A 21,933-nucleotide genomic window follows, 5' to 3' on the forward strand; every position below is an offset into this window, starting at 1 on the left:
GCAAACGTTTAAATAAAGCTGACACTCCTGGGAGCATATGGCTCTTGAATGAAGATCATGCTCTTTTCTATGGAAGTCAAAGCAATTTTTACATACTCCTACATTTAGCCTTCCCAGTGACAAGGCTTGAGGATCGGAAACTCTGCGTCTTCATCATTCTTATGTTACAAGTGGGAGCTCGGAGATATGCTGGGGGAATTAAGTCACTTGAAGACTTCAGGGTAGGGGCCAAGTGACCCACCTGGTATTAAGTCTCCAAACCCGTGCCCAGGCTTTATTGCCACCACTGCTGCTGTAAGGTATGCGGATTTTCGCTGCCTATAAAATACTCATGAGCATAGACAACTACAACCCAACATTTGGGAAAACAGGAACATGGTAATCCTTCTATGCAGTCCTTCATCCCCAGACCTCACTCAATAGAGGGTCCAAAATAATTGGAGCAAATTAACCTGATGGAAATGGATGTTATACTTTGATAATCACAGAGATAACTTCTGTTATGTGGCTTTTGCCTGTTGGATCTGCTTCCAAAGGGATAAAAACAGAGGAGAATTAAAGTGCAGAAGTTGTATGTATCTATATAATTCTGGCAGAAAAAAGATGTTTTTAAACTGCTGGTTGTGATGTAGCAAGTGCTGTGTTCTTTCATGAATAAGTTGTATGGAAAAAGAATATATGTATGTAGATGTATGACTGAAACATGCTGGACACTAGAAATTGACACAACATTGTAAACTGACTATACTTCAATAGAAAAGAGAAAAAGAAAAAATTTAAAAAGAAAAAGGGATAAAAAAGAAAAACCAACATTCTCCCTCCTGCCTTCCTCGCCTGGGCAGCCCTTCACCCTCACTTAGTGAAACGGAACGGTTGATGCCTTTAACTCCTCTTGCATTTAATCTCATTAATGCAGTCTGTTGGGATTCTAGTGGTGGGGTAACGTAGGGGCAGTCGTTAGACCTCTCGTGAAAAGTGCAATATTTTTCTGATAGGCTTTTAATTACTACGTCGAATATGTGTGAGAACGAGCTCAAAACCAAAGCTGACGCCTCTGGTGAGTTTTACGATTTCTTCTGTCTTCTGACGCTTAGCTGTACGAACTCTTTCAGGCAAGACAGTAGAGCATTTGTAAGCTCTCAGCAAAATAAATGGATGGCTAGGTGTGGGAACGAAGAAACATCTTCTGACTTGAGAATGTATGTAATAAGTCGCTTGGGCTTTATTTCACACTGGAGGACATATTTATATATACGTATTATCATATCCTGGAGCAGATTATCAAATGCGTAAGTTTTGAGACTGCATTCGTGTGGTCATCTGCACTAGCATGAGGTTAAAGCATGCACATCCTTGTCACAGTTTTATAGCTTTGATTCTAGTCGCTGGCATTGCTATTGTTAAGATCGTTTTACTTGCCTAATTTTAAAAAAAATCGGCTTAAAAATATATTATAGCAGACACTTTCTCACATGTAAGTGATCTGTCTTCAAAAAAATTCTGTTTGGTTGCATGATTATCCATAGCGAGGTGACTTATGTTTGAGGTTTTTTTTTCTCCTAAATTTTTTACAAGTTAAGTTAGTACATAATTCCCTAAACACACAGTATCTCATAATATAGGCAGGTTTTGAGCATTTGTTTTAAAAATATTTTGGGGACAATATGATGCCTGATTTGTTGCCATTTTTGTGCTAATACTAGAACAAAAGTTGGAAATATTAAAATGTAAATTGATATAATTGTTTCAAATAACATCAAGCTAGTAATTGTTCAGAAAAAGTTACTAAGCAAACTAAAACTCCTTAAAATATTAAATTAACTCAGAAGTACATTTTCCCACAGTGCCAGAGCTTCCTAGAGCCTGTGTTTTTGGAAAAGAATAGATACTGTATCAATGCAATTATTCATTGATCCCCAAATGTAGTACTTAAAGAGTTTATTTGTGAAATAAGCCGTTGCCAGCAGATTGCAGTTCTGACATCAGTGGAGTCTCTAAACAACCATTTATCCTTCCTACTGACAGATTTACTTAGGATATTGTTGCTATTGTTGTTTGGAAATTAATAACACTGGACGTATTAACGCCTATGTACTTAATCCTCCTTGGGTCTGAATTACAATTAGCAGAGGCTGACAGGTGAACATAAATGTTCTCTTCTCTTCTGATTGGGTGTAAAAAAAAAAACAAAACATGAATTTATCCTCTGTTGTAATATTATGTAAAACACAGGGTTAATTTTAGAGCTTATATTGTGTGTGCACACGTGCACACACACACAACTCATTTTTTTAAATGAACTTTTAAACAAATGTATTTTTATATTTTGCAGAGAGAACCAGATATTTTACTTTCCTCTTAAATTTTAGGGAAATTAAAAGAAATATTCCTGATTAAAGCTGCAAGCTTTTTTAAAAGTTACTGCAGTAGAATACTTGGTGCCGTGCTTAGCAATTGCTTTTCACTAGTTTTTTTCTTCTATTACCCTCCCTCCTCAATTAAAAATCTCTGCTGCTTTGAAGTAATTCAAACCTCTAAGGAAAAGACCCCCCAAAACTCCACTTTTTCTTACCAATTTGGGCCACTGGGTATCATCAAAATGCCTTTGGTAGAAATGAATGTACAAGAAACACAGCTAACCAATGGAGCAACCAGAAACATCTCTATGCACATGTTGTTATAAACTATCAAGCAGTGAGTATGAATTTGCTGCATGTAGAAAAACAGTTCAAAAGGAACTTGTTAGAATGGAATTTGAGAATCACAGCATCTGTTCTTAGTACTTGGTCACCGTTGTTCATAGAACTCCTTCCCCAGCTTACAAAAACACTGAATAAATCTGTTAGGGATTACGTGCAGCATGCTGGATCTGATGAGCTCAAAAATAAGATAGCTTGGGCCCTATAATATTTAGGATTATGCTGGTAATCTCTTTAGGGAAAGTGTGCAGTATCAGCAGAATAGGCACTTTGGTCTTCGAGGGAGCGAGGCTCTAATAATTCTACATTTGTCGCGTGGCTAAGCCTTTGCCTATGTTGATCGAGAGCCTTTGTGACGTTTACAATAGCATGAAATTAGGAGAGTTTTCAGAATGACATCCTAAATTATCATTTTACCCCTAAAATAATTTCTGGTGCTGCATGCAGTTGACAACACCACATTGCTTTAAATTCTAAATGTCTCCTTCTTTGAAAAAGGCCACCTGTGTAAGAATGAAGTAAACCCAAACGTGCCTTTCCCCAACCTCTGAACTCATTCTTGTCTCTAGAGATGAAATAAAAATTAAGATTGTCTTTTCAATTATATGATTTCTTTTCAAGGTTCAATTTGGAAGCAATATGGGCTGAATTTTAAGTTTGCTGGAACATAAGTGATATAAAAATGTGATTCTCAATGCAGAAACTTACAATGTATTTTTCTGTTGTAGCATTGTCTGTGTTAAAAACAAAATCAAAGTTCTTATGGATAATCCCAAAAATGAGTTCCTAAAAATCTGAGTTCTTACAGAATGATCTCTGATGTTTGAGTGTTCTCTCGTAAGTGAAAAATATCCCTGAAGCCTATTCATATGAATTTTTCCTTAAATCAACCCTCTGATGGCAAAAGAAGTCTTTTGGGGCTACTGGTAGTGATTGTTCTTTTTCCTTTCTCTCTCTCTCTTTCTCTCTCTCTGTCTTTCTGACAAACACAAAGCTGATGTAAATATCTCACCTATGTTCTAAAGTTTGTTTATGTAATTATTTGCTACATCCATGGCTAAGGGCATGTTATAAAAACAGAAGTGTTTATAAATATGAAAGAGGGATAAATTATGCTATTGTTCAGTTTTTGACCATCTAAGCAAATCTTAGGATATTATGAGCCAGATGGAATTATTTTTACATTAGAAAGAAAAATGTTAATATGGTACCAACATTCTGACCTTATGTGGACATCATCCTTATGTGGGACAATCACCCACCCAAGGGTTTCATGAGAAGAGGTGCCACTTTCATTTCACAAGGTTTCTCTTTTCAAGCATGAAGGCACTGAAACTGGATCCCGATCACTGTCTGTTAGACTATGTCCTCATCCTTCTCCCTGTAGCCCTGCCTTGTCTTTCTTTTTTGACACACTTCATGAGATTTAGTCTTTCTTTACCACCAAACAGAAAGAGACATATTTTCCTTATTTTCAAACTCTCTGAAACAGTGCTGAGAGCTTCAGGAATGGTCTCTACCGCTTCTACCAATGAGGGGAATGAGAAACAGTATTGTGTACTTTCCACCCCAAAATTTAGTTGCTTGGGGTCTTCTTGGTATGTGAGTGTGTGTATGTTTCATTAGTGTTTCTGTGCCAACCTTAAAAATGTTTACCTTCAAATATATAATTTACTGGCTTTATTTTTATGTTTGTCAGGCCTGTTCCTGTTAATTGGCCTTTTCAAGTGTTCTTGTAAAGAATGCAGTATAGGAATCACATCTTCGAGCACAGTGAACAGTAAAACTGGATTGAACCACATGAAATTGCCAGTGTTGACTACTTTCTTGCACAAGAGGGTGGCGATTTCATATGGTTCAACCTGGTATATGTGACTACCATTTGCCAGGTTGACTACCAGCATGATTGTTCGATAATTCTAAAAGAATTCTGCTACTACTTATTTTTCATTTAACCCCACTAACTACCCTGCTCACTTTCTAAGACTGGGCTCAAAAGCCACCTCATCCGTCAAACCATGCCAGCTTCCCCTAGTTAAAATCAATGTCTTCTTCTTTCAGGTGCGTTTTAGCATTCATCTCCATCTGCCCTGCCTGGGGCTGTACAACCATTGTATTCACTTTGAAGATAAAAACTTGCTTTTGCATACATCTGTGGCCTAAAACAAACAAATGTTTGAAGTGATTGTTTTTAAAGAACTTACTTGTCTTTGCTGGGCTGTCTCAGGTGATCCTCACTACCTCCATCAAAAGGAGCACTTTTGAGTAATTATGTTATTTTTAATAATTACTAGAATTTTTAGTACAGTTTTAGATTTACAGGAGAACTGATCAGAGTTCCATATACCCGCCCATCCTCTCACATGTAATTTCCTCTATTATTAATATCTTGCATTAATGTGATATATTAATGAACTAATCACTGACACATTGCTACAATTACAATACTGACACGTTACCATTATTATAGTCCATAGTTTAAGGTTCACTGTTTGTGTTGTACTGTTCTGTGGGTTTCTATGGGTTTCGACAAATGCACAGACATGTATCCATCATTATAGTATCATACAGAACAGTTTCACCACCCTAACAATTCTCTGTGTTTCACCTATTTATCCCCCAAACCTGGCATAAGCACTGATTTTTTTTCACTGTCTCTATAGTTTTGCCTTTCCCAGAATGTCGTACAGTTGGGATCATACAGTAGGTAGCCTTTTCAGACTGTCTTCTTTCACTTAGTAATATGCATATAAGGTTCCTCCATGTCTTTTCATGGCTTGATAGCTCATTTCTTTTTAGCACTGAATACTATTCCGTTATCTGGACATCCCATATTTGGTTTATCCACTCACCTATTGAAGGATATCTTGTTTGTTTCCAGTTTGGGGTTATTATGAATAAAGTTGCCATCGACATCCATTTACAGGTTTTGGGTAGACGTAAGTTTTAAATTTACTTGGTAAATACCTAGGAGCACAGTTATTTACTCATATGGTAAGGCCATATGACTGCAAAGTGACTGTACCATTTTATATTCCAGCCAGCAACGAATGAACATTCCCTGTGTTCTGCATCCTTGCCATCATTTGGTATTGTCAGTTTTTTTAGATTTTAGTCATTCTAGGAAGCGTGTAATGGCATCTCATTGTTGTTTCAAATTGTAATTCCCTGATGACATATGATGTTGAGCATCTTTTCGTATGCTTATTTGCCGTCTATATATTTTCTTTGATGAGATGTCAGTTTTGATCTTTTGCCCAGTTTTTGAAGTTTAGGGGCTCTTTGAATATTTTGCATACAAGTGCTTTCTCAGATGTGTTTTACAATATTTTCTCTCAGTCTATGCCTTTTCACTTCATTCCCTTAATGCAATTAGACTTTTTAACATAGAAAAGGTATATTTTTCATCTTCTTAAAGGAGGCTTCTTCGCTCTTTTTGAATTTTCCTCCAGAGAATGAACTCCTCCTGGTCTCTCTGAGTCATCTGTGTGACCTGGTGTATGGAGTTTCTCCATCCCTGCCCTCCTTCAGTGAAGGAGGTGCTGCATAAACTTGACTTCCCATTGAAGTTTTCAGCTGAATGGAGACTAGAGAAAGAGGCTCAGAAACAAACTAAGGAACTAAAGAGAGACAAGTTTTTTCACTGAAGCAAAATAATTTCTGTTTTCTTCTTTTTATAACTGGAAAAATTAGCTACCAAAAACGATACATGTCTTTTTTTCTTATAAAAATTTCTCTTCACAGAGAGTTGGGCCTTGGGGGCAGACACTCTGAGAGTTAGGGTTAAATTGTAGAATATCTTTCCTTCCAGAACTTCTCAAACTTCACTGTGCATATGCATCACAAAGATACTCTTACAATGCAGATTCTAATTATGCTGGTCTAGAGTAGGACCTAAGTGCCCACGTTTCTCTCAGGCACTCAGGTAGTACCAACACTGCTGGTCAGGGACCACACTTTGAGTAGTATGTCTCAAGATAGTATGATGTGAGGTATCACCTCACACCGGTCAGAATGGCCATCATTAAAAAGTCCATAAACAATAAATGCTGGAGAGGGTGTGGAGAAAAGGAAATCCTCCTTTACTGTTGGTAGGAATATAGTTTGGTGCATCCATTATGGAAAACAGTATGGAGAGTTCTTGAAAAACTAAAAACAGACTTACCATATGATCCAGCAATCCACTTTTGGGCATATACCTGGAGGAAACTCTAATTCAAAAAGATACATGTACCCCAATGTTCACAGCAACACTGTTTATAATTACCAAGACATGGAGACAACCTAAACGTCCATCGATAGGTGAATGCATAAAGAAGATGTGTGTATATACTTATACACACATACATATACTACTACTACTCATCCATAAAAAGTAGAATACTACTCAGCCATAAAAAAGAATAAAATAATGCCATTTGCAGTAACATGGATAGACCTAGAGATTGTCATACTAAGTGAAGTAAGACAGAAAAAGACAAATATCATATGATCATGTATATGTGGAATGTTTTTAAAAATGGCACAAATGAACTTTTTTACAAAGCAGAAACAGATTCACAGACGTAGAAAACAAACTTATGGTTACCTGGGGGAAAGAGAGTGGGGGAGGGATAAATTGGGAGTTTGAGATTTGCAGATTCTAATTACTATGTATAAAATAAACAAGTTCCTACTGTATAGAACAGGGAACTATATTCAATACCTTGTAATGGCCTATAAGGAAAAAGAATATAAAAAGGAATACATATATTTATATGTACAACTGAATCACTATGCTGTACACCAGAAATCAACACAGCATTGTAATTGGGCTCTACTTCAGTTTAAAAAGAGACAGCGTTATGATAGACGAAATGGGAGAGAGGAATGGGATGAGTATCCACCATGACCGTTGAACTCTGTGTTAACTAATCTGCCTCCATGAGATGGGACAGCTTTCCAACTGTTTCATTTCCAGAATTGCCATGGACAGCTGAAACGAGTTCATTTCTGCTTCAAACATTGTTTGACCTTCTTACCTTTAACAAAAGACACAAACTTGGTGCAATTCAACTTTTAAAGTAGAAAAACTGTTTTTTTTAATTTTCTGAAGAGAGAAGCTTTTTTGCACTGAGGATCCAGAGAGTGAGCTAGCAGCCAGAACCTTAAGAGGGAGTCCACAGAAGAGGAAAGACACACGACCATACAGTGTTAATAACGTGAGGAAGATGTAGGCATAGCGGACTGTCGTTAAATCTGCAAAGCAAACCGGAACACTGAGTGTTAATTACAGATATTTCTGGGAATACACTGGCTTCTCTTCCTTCTTTTGTCAATTAATGACCAGAGTTTTTTGTAACTAACCCTTCAATTGTCCTACTGCCTTTTGAACAAAAGAGAACTGCCTAAAAGGCAATAGCAGAAACTGTGTTTCCAGAATTATGTAAAGTTTTTAATTTCCCTTAAAGCCAGAGAAATGTAAAATACCATCAGTTCTCAATGTAGCTACCACTGTAATTTCCTGGACACCATAGAACATCTTCTCAAACTTGAATGCTGTCCTGGGATCTTGTGACAAAGCAAATTCCGACTCAGTTGGTCTTGAGTAAATCTTGACAATCTGCGTTTCTAGCGTGCTCCCAGGTCCTGCCAGTGCCACTGGTCTACAGACCACACTGTGAGTGGTCAAGGAGGACATTAACTGCTTTGAACTTGAATGATGTCAGGTCCTACACGCACATTACCTCATGATAATTAAAACTTTGTCAGGACAAGATGTATTTAATGGGAATTAACTCATACATTATGAGTTTAAAACCACTACGACTTATAAAAGTGATTTGCTTTGCTTCCAAGGGGGATATTTAACTTATTATCAGTAATGCTACTAATGAGACTACTAATGTCTGTCATTGTTCTTTGTCGATCTCATTCTCTGTTATTTCTTCTGTGGTGTCAGAGTAAGCAAGCAGCTCTTTAGGGGTAAATGCTCATATACAAAAGATAAATCAACTCCCTTCATGATAATCCTACAAAGCATGCCTTTGGAAAACATCATTTTTTGCCATTATCATATGATAGTAATTTTTTCTTACTCTAGCTTTCAATGACATATAGTTGAGGGAATTATAGTCATATAAAAATAAGTGTTATCTTTAGATCATTCAGAAGCTGTCTATCAACTGAATAGAAAAGAAGGCGCCCGCAGACCACCACCTAGAATATTACAGAGAAGAGCTTGAGAAGAAAGGAAGACCCCATATGCTGGTAGATGTGAGGGCATTCCAGTAGGAATTAAAGTGCACTGAATTTCATGCACTATATTTGGTATTTAAGCAGGACGCTGGGATTAAGATGCTGTGTGCCATGATGAGATAAAAATGAACACAAACCTGATCCAATATCAGGAATCTTTTTGAATCACCACATACCATGAATAAGGCAAGAGCTCAAAGAGTTCTACTTTTTTCCTGAGGGTCTCATTTTTCCACACTTTCATCCCATCCCAGTCTTGGAGCTGTTTTCTGATAAATCAGAGTTACAGTGGAACCAGATCTCAGGAAAACCTGCTTAATCATTCAGGATTGTTATTATGTGATATCAGAAGGTTTTGTACCTAATAGAGGCAGATAGTCTGCCAGTGAGAGAGGAAAAGAGTACAAACAGGGATTTTAATTCGGATTTGCCACAAATGATAGATGAGATACAATTTAAGTCGATGAGATACAACTTGGGCTACTGAGACCAGACCATCTGCAAAAAGATTTTTAACCAAAATAGTCATCTTGATTGGAAATTTTTACATATGCAAATTGTGCTTCACTCAGACATTGAGTTCTTCCTGCACTGCCCACTTTTAGCATAACTGTAAAATTCTGAGAAGCAGAAACTGACAGGCAAACCCAGTGTCCAGGAATGGGAGTTATCATAGACTGGGTAGATCGTTCTTATTTCCCTTAAGAAAACAAAAGATGCTATGAGTATAGCCCCCAACCAAAAGCCAGGACATACAGAGAGAATTACTGGTCACTCCTTAGTATTTTCAGATTCTGGCCTTATCCCAGGGTTTTATTTCCTTTGCAGGTGGTTTACATGCTACAGAGAATTCCTTGTTAATAATTTGATTCATTTAATTCTCAATGGGAGCCTTATGCCATATCAGAATCACCGGGGTGCAGAGAGGGGGTGCTTTTCCAAAATACGTATTTACTCAAACCTCGAGATTTTTATTTCTTCTCCTCAACCCAAATATGGAAAACCAGTATTACTTCAAGCCTCTTTTAAAAAGGAGTCTCAAATCTCTTGGCTGTACTGAAAGAGAAAGAAAGAAAGAAACAACTAGGACTACTGTTTTAAGTAGTTATAAAAATTCTCTTTCAGGCTCCATAGAAAATATAAAAAAGAAATATGACCTGGACTCTGTCCTCGATGGACTTAGAATGCTCAGAATATAAAAACGGCCGAGTTGAGTTATAAGGGTTGGAATGGCACGAAGGGTGAGCCATTAGAGCACACACGGTAAAAATGCGTCCTCCAGCCAGGAAGTACCTGGAAGGTCCTTTATTACTGCCATTCCTGATGGATGGATGCTCTTAACAGTTAAGGTATTTTGATGGATTAAAGTGATTCATTTTCTAGCCAACTCATTAGCCTGGATTAGTTTGTCTAACCTTAGTACCTGGTGTCACCGTGGGGGGTTCTGAAGGCATAGAACTAAAGATATGTACATTCCGATAAGCAGGGAGAATTAAAAGCAGGGTGACCTTGTGTGATGCCGCGGTGAGGGAGCCTCAGCAAGGAAGGGCCTTCAGGAGCATTCGGGGGTGAGAACTGCCATCTTCAAAGAGGGAGACAAATTTGGACTATGACGCTGTAATTGTTGAATAGGACCTGCCTGCCAAATCTTGGGGTATTAAGTTAGTTGTACTACATAAATTATTCTAATATGAAGTAACACATCAAATTATTTTAAATCTTCCATGACACTCTTTGACACTATAAGAATATCATTTCCCCAAAAAATATATCTATGATTGCTGTTATAAATTAAAAAACATTGAATTGGTAAATAAAAACTGAACTGTAGTCTCCATGAAGGCTAGTTACTAATAGAAAAATGAAAGTGAGAAGATGATATAAGAAATGGAAAAACAGACATGAGCACATATCAAGCCATCTCTCAGGGCATCTCAGCGCCCCTGAATTTGTCTCAGAAAAGGCTGTTGTTGGATTCATCCATGAGTCCAGCAAAAGTGTAGAAGCTAAACTCCCTCCTCCTTTCTGTGCATCACTTTCTTTGTCACAGATGGTGAGATCCAAGCCACCAAGCCCTCCCTAGATGTTCAGATTGAAACTGTGGTAAATAGCTTGTTGCTAGATCTGTAGTCACTACGAGACAACTGCACAGGAGACTCTGGGTGGTGTAACGGCAAGGCATTTAGAAATGACAAACATTAGAACAATAATGTGATGTGTTGTCCTAATTAGCGTCTGAAATACCCTGCCTTTAAGATGTGCTTTGTGAAAATACAGTGCAAACTATGAAGTTGTAGCTCAGAAACAGTTTACTTTAAATGAGAGAAAAGGAAAAGGATTAGTATTTTAAATTATGTAAACTTATCTTCACCTGTAATAAACCTCAGATGACCTATCCTGTCATCATAGGTAAAAATGGTCATAGGTTTTCCAAGCTGATTAATCCCTCCCACACAAAGCATTACACATATACACTTTTCAGTGACTTCTTTCTCTTTAAAAATACTGTTAAAATGTTTACGGTTCTTCAGGATTACATGTTGAGCCAGAATTATAAATATGTATAAATATGCAGATGCTCTATCGAATCATTTCTTATCCCATTTGTATTTCCGAAGTTCTGTGAGATAACCTTTGTGGCTTTCCAGAACATCTTCTCCCACCCCAGGGGGCAAATTACCTCTATTTTCATTTCCTTTAGAGTTAGATCATTTTATAATTAAGAACTTATTGAAGCATATTCTCCCCACATGTAAGTTACTCCCTGGGGAGTAATTTATGCAAAGAGCACCTCTGACTTAATATCATATACGCTTAACAACTGTACTACTGGATACCTGGGATTTTCAGTCAGTTTTGCAATCATCATAAAAAATGCACAGTTGGAAAGGTTACACTTAAAAAATAATCCATAGTACAAATAACTTTTAGTGTCATTTGTTTGGTTTTTTAATAATAAGACTTTTAATAAAGGAATAATAATGTAACTTGTCATATTTTTTGTCCAGAAGCATTAGAAACACCTTCAGTGGTGTGATGGCTGTGATGTTTGTGATGATGATGGAGACTGACCTTTTCTAGTTCTTTACTATTTACAAGGCACTTCTACATAAAATATCTCATTTAATCCTCACAGATCTATGAAGTTTGTCAGCTAAGCTTTATAAACCAGAAAACAAGATTGGAGATTTTTTTCCTTGGTCATGGGCCCAATCATTAACAGATTAGGGACTAGAATCCAGGGGGGCAGAACAGAGTAGAGTAACATCAAATCTCACATTTTTCTCATATTACAAAATTTTGAAAGCAAATACCAGCTCTAAGTGAAATCTGAAAACAAAAAGAGCAGAAGCAAATAGAAATACTTAGTCTAATAAGTATTTTAGTTGACTTTGTCTCTTCTCCTGATATTTTTATTATGTCTTTAACTGGTGCTGTTGGAATAATGTAAGAATTCAAAATTGTATTTGTACCTTTTCTTCATGGGAGGCCGAGAAAGGGTTACTGAAAGAAATATCAGGAAAATCAGCTAATTTCTGGTTGCCATCTCCCGAGTCAAGGGCATGATTAACCACCTGCATCCTCAGTTTTCTCATATGAAAAATAGGGACATAACACTGAATCTTTTTGCTTATAAAGATGATTTGAACACACTGTGAAATATTTAAGGTTTCAAAAGTGATGTGCTCTCCTAAAGCTACGTGATTTTTAATGTAGAACAATAAGAAAAAGAGGGTTCTGTCTTGCATTTATTTGTTTTGTATATTCAAAGGTGAGAAACTGTAAAAAACCATCCACGTGGCAGATTGATGTATAAAGCATTTTGAAGCATATTTTGCATAATTATTTTAAATTGGGAGCGGGAGCAGCAGATCTTTCTGGTGTGTATAATTTTAACAACACTTAGAATACTATCAGAGGCGAAGGAATTACTACATTCCAAATAAAGTTTATATTATGGATGCATCCATTACCTCTAAAATCATCTTTCCAAGAGGTTCTATGCGCGAGTATCTACAAGACATCACACCAAATTGCACACAGGCAAAATGGAAACTCTATGCCCCACCGTATTCCACAAAGGAATTGCCTTACTAACCATGCTATTTGTATCAAACCTACTATTTAATCTTACTGTCAAAGCTAGGAAGCTAGAAGTCTCTTCTGATTCTTCATCAATTTCCACCTCTGTATCCTTTCTTTCATTTACCTTCTCCCCTCTCCCATTGAGCTACCTTTCTATTTGCTTCTTCCTCTCCATTTATCCGGCCACCGATGTAATTCACGCTTGCATTTCCTAACACCCAGGTTAGGAATTGCCTTTTAGTTAGTCTTCCCTTTGTTCTGGTTAGCCTGACGAACTCACCTTTCTAAGGTACTCCAGCCAACACTTTCATCATTTCTTCGATTCCATAAAGCCAGTGATGTCAGGTGAAAATTCTTCTGCCTAAATCCCAGGAGCTCCGTAAACTGCTATCACTCCCTCTGTCCAACCATATGGCCCAAGTTTCCCCCAGGGCCAGGTTGCTTGTCTCAGTGAGCACAAGCCACGGCCCTTTGGGACCTTCATTCCATTCTGCTGGCAAAAATGCCTTTTGCCTTTCACTTCAGTCTTACCAAATCCTACAGAATCTTCAGAATCAAATGTCTTCAACGCCAATGAAATCATTTTATTTCCTATTCAGGTAACAGTACCCACAGGCTTTATCATTTTTCCCTGATATCTCTGTGTATTTATTCTGTTTTCTTGATTAAATTATTGGTGTCACTAGTATATGTTACCTTGTGTCAACAACTTTTATTGTTTTAGTGCATGTATACATGCTTAATAAATATTGGACTGATTCGTCATTGGCACTTTCACAAGTAAACATCCCGCCACATAATGTATAAAGTCACCTCCACTCCTTCCAGTGTTGCTTTATTTACTTATTTAAAACAGTTTTGAAATAAGGCAATGTGATAGTTCTCTGTGGTTTAATGTTTGAAGTGCAAAATAAGAAAACCAAAGCCACAGGTTCAAGGGAGTTTTAAGTCACACTACATCAAGGTCAAGTTCCAAAAAGAGAAAACAATGAAAGCAAGAGGTTAGAAAAACTTCCGTTCCCTGGTTATATATATATATATATATATATATATTTTTTAGTTAGAGAAAAACAAAACAGACAGTGGTAAACGGATGCCCTTTCACTTAGAAGAAGCTTAGGAAAGCCATTCAAACAGAAGTGGGTGACCGCACACCTGCTGTCTCCAAACACTGCCACAGCAGGGAGAGGTGGGGAGGGAGACAGGAGGGTGAAAAAGAAGAAGACAGCTCTGTAAGCTCAAAATGTCTGTTTTCCCCTTTCAGCACAAATTGAAGTGATACCATGCAAAATTTGTGGCGATAAATCCTCTGGGATCCACTACGGAGTCATCACGTGTGAAGGCTGCAAGGTATGAGACTTTAGCCGAGCGCTGCCGGCAGCCTCCGTGCTGGCCTCAGGCATCTGTGTACTTCACAATGCGAGAAGTGACACCTCTTGAAAGAAGGTCTGCTAAAGGATTCCTGTGCCTGCTGCTGACACTCAGGACTTCTTGCTGGGTGGGTGGGTGGGTTGATTTTCTGTTCTTCGGCCTTTCACCTTTTTGTCATTGTCTAACTCAGCAGCAGCTGCTTAAAAATGGATTGATATTTAAAAGCTTCAATGATTCACATCTACAGAGATATATAAATACTGATTTGCTGTTTTAACAGCCTTGTGTCCAGTAAACTCCAGCACACTTATATCAATAGGAAAGAAACTGAAGGTTAAAATAAAGATTATAAGCTAATGGCAGGGGAGTTGGGAGTGGGGGCAAGATATAGCTGCCCTGTGTGGTAGAGTGCATACTTAGTATGCACAAGGTCCTGGGTTCAATCCCCAGTACCTCCTCTAAAAATAAATAAGTAAATAAATAAACCTAAGTACCCCCTCCCCCTGCCAAAAAAAGAAAAAGAAATAAACTAATGAGCTTATATCTCTGCTGGAGAAAGAAGTCCAGGTAACAGTTGCAATGTGCAGGTGACCATGCTTTGTCTCACATTCCAGAAAAGTCATCTGCCCCAACTTCATCAGTGGGGTCTTTTTTTTTTTTTTTTGACCCTTTTATTTAATGGATATGCTTGGGATTGAACCCAAGACCTCACACATGGTAAATACACACTCTACCACTGAGCTATACCCCCAGCCACAGTGAGGTCCTGAGGTATAAACAAGATTATGTCATTTGGCCAGCATCATTGATCTAGTTAGTGAGAGAATATGGGTTTTTTTAATTCTCAGTCCAGTGTTCTCCTCCACGACAGATTCCACCAAACCTTCCAAAGACGAATAATTCCTATGAGCAAGTTGTTTCTTAAAATACAAAGCTTGGGGTGGGGGCGGGGTAGGTAGGAAATACTCAATGGTAGAGTGCATGCTTAGCACGCACAAAACCCTGGGTTCCATCCCAGTGCCTCCATTAAAAGAAAAAAAATACAAAGTGGAAAGAATAGCCATTAACTTAATCTGAAATAAGAGCATTTGAAACCTAACAGTAAATTTTTAAATTTAATCCTTAGAAGGAAAGAAAGAGTGAGAGACTAAATATCGAAGGGGACATGAAAACAGTTCTGCAACTAATTTTAAAGGGCAATGTGTAACCCGAACAAATGAAATGCAGCCACAGTTTGGGAGGGAAAAGGGAGAGACTGGCAGAGCTATTGGCAAAAGCAAGTATGTTTTTGATCAAAGATGCAAACCAAGTGAATCATTAATTTAAGGTCAGTAAACTAAAGGAGATGTAGCACAGTCATAGGTTCTAAGAGCCAACTTTAATCCTAAGAGACATTCAAATATAAATGAAACAAAACGTTCTGTAACTGTCGAATAGTCACACTATGTGAAAAACTGGCAGTGTCTCCATAATAATCTCAAAAAGTGTGATTCCTGGAACTGAAAGGGGTGGGAAGAAAAGAAAGAGGAATAAATGAGAATAAAGTGGGGCAGGGATGTTGAGGAGGGAGGCTAACATTACTGGACTAACCTCATCAACATATTGACCTGCTTTCAAGGTGATTAGCGATAATCCGCGTTTGAACATCAGTAGATGTGCCTTACGTTCTGTGCTTCTGCAGACCTACAATTAAGAATTGCATGTTATCCACTTTAATGCAATTTTTTCAGCTTATCAGAAGAAACAATAAAGCGAAATTACAAATTGGCAATTTTTGTTTCACCCTCCTAGAATAAGTTAGTACTTCCTTCGGGCAGGTCAACAAATAATTTTCTTCCTAAACACTAATAATGTTGGAATCAGAATCCTCTCCAGCGAAATCACTTCTACCACTGTGTTGGTTTATGCAATTTTAAGAGTTCTGGTCTAGTTTATAGAGTATCCACGAAAAAATGTTTTTTAGATCAATGTCCAAGTGGAGACGGTTTGTGTTTTGTTGTATAAAGTTGTATGTGGAAAATGTCTGATTTCAAAATATGAAGATATGTTCCTGTTAAGGAGCAAAAGATTTTAAACAGTAACTTGCAAAAGACTTAACTACTGAACAAATATATTCCAACAGGTCAATAACCAAGACTGAGTGTTTAGGCTCCTGTCATCTTTTCTATTTAAAGGAAGAAAACATAGGGTGGAGGGTATAGAGCAAGTGGGAGAACGCATGCTTGGCATGCATGAGATCATGGGTTCAATCCCCACTTCCTCCTCTAAAAGTTAAAAAAATAAAATAAAATTAAGAAGAAATCCATAATTAAGGAAATTATGCTGTTATTTTGAAGCATATTCTGAGGTTTTAGTCAAAATGACATTGTACACCACAGAACTTTTTTTTATTTCATGGAAAAACCTACATTTGTAAACATGCTACATTTTTCTCCAGATAGCAAACTCAAGAAGTTCTGCTCAGAATAGGGTATCAGTGTCAGCACATTCAACGTGAGTCTCTGAATTTTGATAATATTGTTTTCGAGTCAACATAAACAACCCATTTAAAATAACATCAGTTCAGCTCATGCACATATGCAGACTCCTTCTCATTCAATAAAAATTTACAGTGAAATCTTCTTCATGCCAAAATCTTATTTGCAATAATGAGCAACAGATAAGCAGGAAGTGCTTCACAATTAATGTCAAATTGGCCTTAAATTAGGGCTGTAGCTGTGACTTCAAAAAAGTCTTTTCTGTCAACTCCTTTGCCTAGAGGCACTTAGAGTATCCACAGATAAAAACCACACAATTCTTTCGTAAAATGTAAATTCCAAGTCATCTTTAATCAAGATCGATGGGCAGTAGTTATGCTTTCTGACGACTTTCACAGTATATAATGTGCATCATTCCAATGCCAGGGGGCTTGGATGTGATCTCTTGTTTAAAGGCTTCATGAATTCTTTTGAACTGGACAATCAGGTATCTTATTTTGCCACCACCGGTCCATTAAGTAAATAATGCACGTGGGTCTGTGAGGGCAGAACTAGTCCTTGTTGTTGAGTGGCTTGGGACTCAAACACAAACCCATTGGCACTCCTCTCTAAGGAGAGACTTGGCCCCACATCCTTTTCTGAGGTTTTTCATAAGGTTGTCCAAGCTCTTTGTGCCCGAGACAAAAGGAAAATTGATCATTTGAATCCTGTTTTTATTGAAACCTCCGGGACGGTTTGCATTAATGTTGATCTTTAATATTTTGTGTTAAAACATCTGTCCCGATTACCACATCTTTTAGCAACTCTTAAGTTTGTGACTGAGATGATTGTCTCACCAGCCTCACTGTCACCCCAGCCCTGCTCTATCCTCCCATTGATAGTTGAGAAAAGACGGAAGCCATCTGACAGAAGTCAGGTGACCTCTTCCAAGACTCTCAGCAAGGTGGACATTGGGCTACCATCGCGGGCCTTTTCTGGGCTTCCTCCTTCCGAGAGGTGGTACTGTGGGTTATCTTTTCCTAAAAATTCTCTCGGTAAATCTGTCGTAGACCACTGCTTTCTTTGTGGCACTCTGCACTTTTGCTGTATTGCAATTCAAGAGCAAGGAGTGATTAGGGAAACTGATTAAAAGGTGAATAAATAGGTGAAGGATACTTTTTTATCTCTGGAAAAAATGCTTATTTTCCCCAGTAAGATTTTTTTGTCAGATAACTAAGGTGAGTGGTATCCAAAGAAATTTTAAAAAATAATAAACTCAGCTGTGGATTTATTTACAAGGGTGGTGGATGTTCCAAGGCACTTCATATTGTACCAGAAGGACCTAAACTGACTTGCATAAAAGCCTCTTATACTGCTATAACCTGAGACCAAGCAGAGAACGTTCGTTCAGCTTGTTTATTTTTCATCGGTTTTTTTTGTTTATTGTTTATTGAGCAGTTTATATAAAATATTTCCTTTATTCAAAGATGTAGTTGACTATAAGGTACCTCACTGGCTAAAAAGCAACCTTCCAGATGCATTCTGGCCAAATACAAAAATTTCCAAATGGGTAAAAGTGCATCTTAGAAACCAGGCAGATAGTGGCACGTACTGAGCGGGCACGCCTCAGCATCTGAGTTCCTCACTCCCACAGCACTTGACGTAAGCCTGTGTTACTGTCCGCATCGTTTCGTCATATGCGGCTTGGCAGTTACACTCTCCTCCGCCACTCCTTTCCCACAGTCCTCTCAGCTTTACTTTGCATAGAACAGCACAGCACAGCTCACAAATGTCTCTAGTAAATGCTGATTGAATGAATGACACCCTCACATCTCTGCAGAGAGTACAAATTCTCCCCAGCATAAACATCTGTAAGCTATCCAAGTAGAGGTATCCAAAGAGTTTTTAAAATTAAACTTAGTTCTGTTCACTGTACAAAATGTATCTGATGGATATGTTAATGGTCTCCGGTTCCCGTCTTATAAATCTGTCTCCTTCCCATTCTCTTTCTCCCTCTAGGGATTCTTTAGGAGGAGCCAGCAGAACAATGCCTCTTACTCCTGCCCGAGGCAGAGAAACTGTTTAATTGACAGAACCAACAGAAACCGTTGCCAACACTGCCGACTGCAGAAGTGTCTTGCCCTAGGAATGTCAAGAGATGGTAAGGCATCGCCTTCCTATTTCTTACTTAAAGGCTTTCAGTTGGATGCTTTGCTGAAGTCTGTTGAAGCCACTGGAAGAATTCTAGACAAAGGGAATTAGGGATAAGAAGAAAAGAAAACCATGTGCTGGCAGTGCATTAAGAGGAAAAGTAAGAACAGATGAAAATATAGTATTGCCTACAACGTAGGAAGAAAGGAAAGACTGTACTGTAGCTCGTGGAGCAATCTGTGCTAACTAGGTTAGGTAAAAGCCACATAGGCCGAGACTGAAAGGTGACCGCCTGTCCAGGTTTGCCTGCAGATGAGGGGTTTCCTGGGACGTGAGATTTTTCAGAGCAAAAGCTGGAAAGTTCGAGGCAGACTGGGACCATTTGGTCACTGGATAAGTCTGACGGGTACACAAGTCGCTCAGCATGAGGAGTTGCTCAGGAACAGAATGGGCTTCTGTGGGAAGCCCAGAAGCCCCATTAATGGGTGTGGACTCTTCTGAGGCACGCAGATCGCAAAGGCTGTAGCGGAAGTCCACGTCTTAGAAGGGTTATGTGGATGGTGTCTTTCTCATAATAGACGGGTGTGTGCGCTGCCTTCATGCCCAACCCAAATGGGTGGCTTGGCTCCCCAGGTGAACTTCTTAGAGTAAGGAAGGAGGACAAATCAACTCACACAAAGAATTTCATCTAGCTTTGCGTCCATTTTCAATTATTCATCTAAGTCTTTCTCCCCTGACATTGGGGGCCGCACTCCTGTATCAGACTGCGAGCAGCCCTGAGTCCTGGGGCCACTTCTGTCTTGTTCCCACTGTTCCCTCAGGGTCTGGTTAAAAGCAGGCATCTAAGAGTTTGTTGAATTCTCTTTTACCTAGAGCCTGAGACACAGACAAAGCCCCTGATACTTATTCTGTCTATGTGAACTGCTGTGGATTCTGTGTCTGGTCACACTCCCTCTAATGAAGTTCAAGGTGGTGTGAACCAGAAAAGAAACAAAAGAAAGAAAAGGAAATACTTCTAGATTTTAAAGAAATATAGATAATTTGCACGCTCTTTCTCTTGGTGTAAATGGATTTTATGTTATTAAATTAAATGTGGGCCTTTTACTCATTTGGGTAAATTTAGCTCTGCATAGATGATATCTAAACTTAGCTACTGTTTACTTCTTAGTTTGTATTCTCCAAATAGTCGCATCTTGAATTTTTGTTTCCCTTTTCTCTAATTTCCAACTCACCTAAACTTGTGTATAGAATTACACCTCTGAGATATATTTGACCCCCAAAAATAGAAAGAATCTGACCTTCAGCCCTTCAGTTTATAGGTAGCTTCTAAAGCTACAGCAATGTAAGTTTCCAAAACTTTTCTATCTATTAGCTGATTTTGTTGTTTGTTTTTCTAGATTTACTAATCACATAAATTCTCTCAGGGTAAATTTGTAGCGCTGTACTTCTACATACGTAAAGTGAAGAAAGTGGAGGATGGGGGTTAAGTGGTTTTCAGAATTTATTTGGTGAAATTCTGTGGGAATTTGCGTTGATGATTTTGCACCTCATTTCTATAATATGAAAGCAGCGTGTTAATTGACAGTATCTGAAAAGCTCCATTAGTAATTTTACAGAGACACTAACCCACTGAGTATTTGTCTTTGTTACCTCTTCCTGCAATAAGAGGAAGTATCTATTTGGAAGGAGAGAGCTTGTGGGTCTGTGCTGCTGAACAGAATCATGGGTGAGGGGTGGGCGTATGGTCTAAGGCAGATTCAGTGACGTCCGCCCACAAAATTTAAGAGACTGAATCTCATGACATAAAAGAAGTGTGTTAGGGCAAAAGATCACTTGTGGATGGGGCCACAGTCTGTTCTCAAGGGGGAGGAAACTTACTGTAGCATAAACTTCTAAGTAAAAGCAATACAGCATCTAAGGATACTGGAGATTAAACATAATGATCCGCCTTAATTTTAGGGCCAGAGACAATCCTGAGACTTCCGGGGACATCTTCAAAAATGCCTCCTAAGCATGTCTTGTGTCAAACTAATGATGAGGAGAAACGCTCAGGAGTGGGAGTGGTGGTTGGAAATGGGGAGAAGGACTTTCAGCAGAAGGAAAAGAATGATTCTGTCTAAAGGAAAACAACTTCTTCTTTACTACTGATGTAGAGGAAGCTTATTATAAACCTTGAATATAAAGGGTACTGTAAACCAAGTAAGTCACACTAATACCGAGGAAGGTAAACAGGTTTTATCTCCCTATTGATAAGTGATGTCTACTGTGTGGTGCTGAGACATTAGGAAGCCCTGAGGTTATGGCTGATGAGCTATGTCTAGCAAGGGCTCAAGAATGAGAGATAGGATGTCTCCTGCCACTAATTTATTGAACCTACCTTTTGATGAAGCAAATCTTTTCAAAGCGCTTTGGCAGTAGTACTAGTAGCCAAGGTAAGGTGCCCTCACACCTAACTTCTTTCTACATACACCCCCGCACCAGCTTCCCTCAGACTTAAAGTGGCATCCTCATTTTGATGTTTGCATTTGCTGTTTGTCAGTTACGCCTGGCTCCAAGGATGTTAACTTCACCACACCTGGTCCCTGAAGTAACGTAGCGACTAGGGGACAGCTTGATGGAACCGTTGACTTCACTGTACTTTCATTCTCTCCTGAATTCCCACTGTTACAGTGGTCTGTTTGCCATGGCACATATAGGAGGAGCAGATACAAACTCAGCAATAACAAATGTGTTCAAATTTAGCTCAGGCAGAGAATCAAAAGTCCAATCCACTTGGAATACATACACATGTGTTTGTATGTATAAAAATGTGAAGGTATTGCATGTATATGTGTGTATAAATTGGTGGCATGTATATGCCCACTGAATCTTCTCCACCATCTTAATTTCTTTTAACTTTAATTTAATTTATTTCCAGTTAAAACTGGACCCTT

At 38.4% G+C, this 21,933-nt stretch overlaps 1 protein-coding gene across 1 annotated transcript in view; it reads left to right on the forward strand.

Annotated features, from left to right (window-relative positions):
• RORB (RAR related orphan receptor B) overlaps window positions 1-21,933 on the forward strand; it is a 175,634-nt gene that overhangs the window by 108,936 nt on the left and 44,765 nt on the right. The window contains exons 2-3 of the mRNA XM_011000125.3: window positions 14,287-14,372; window positions 18,869-19,010. Of these exons, the coding sequence (XP_010998427.2) occupies window positions 14,287-14,372; window positions 18,869-19,010 (228 nt within the window). The remainder of the gene's footprint in view (window positions 1-14,286; window positions 14,373-18,868; window positions 19,011-21,933) is intronic.

Source organism: Camelus dromedarius, chromosome 10 (genome assembly GCF_036321535.1).
Source record: "Camelus dromedarius isolate mCamDro1 chromosome 10, mCamDro1.pat, whole genome shotgun sequence".
Classification (NCBI taxonomy): Eukaryota; Metazoa; Chordata; class Mammalia; order Artiodactyla; family Camelidae; genus Camelus; species Camelus dromedarius.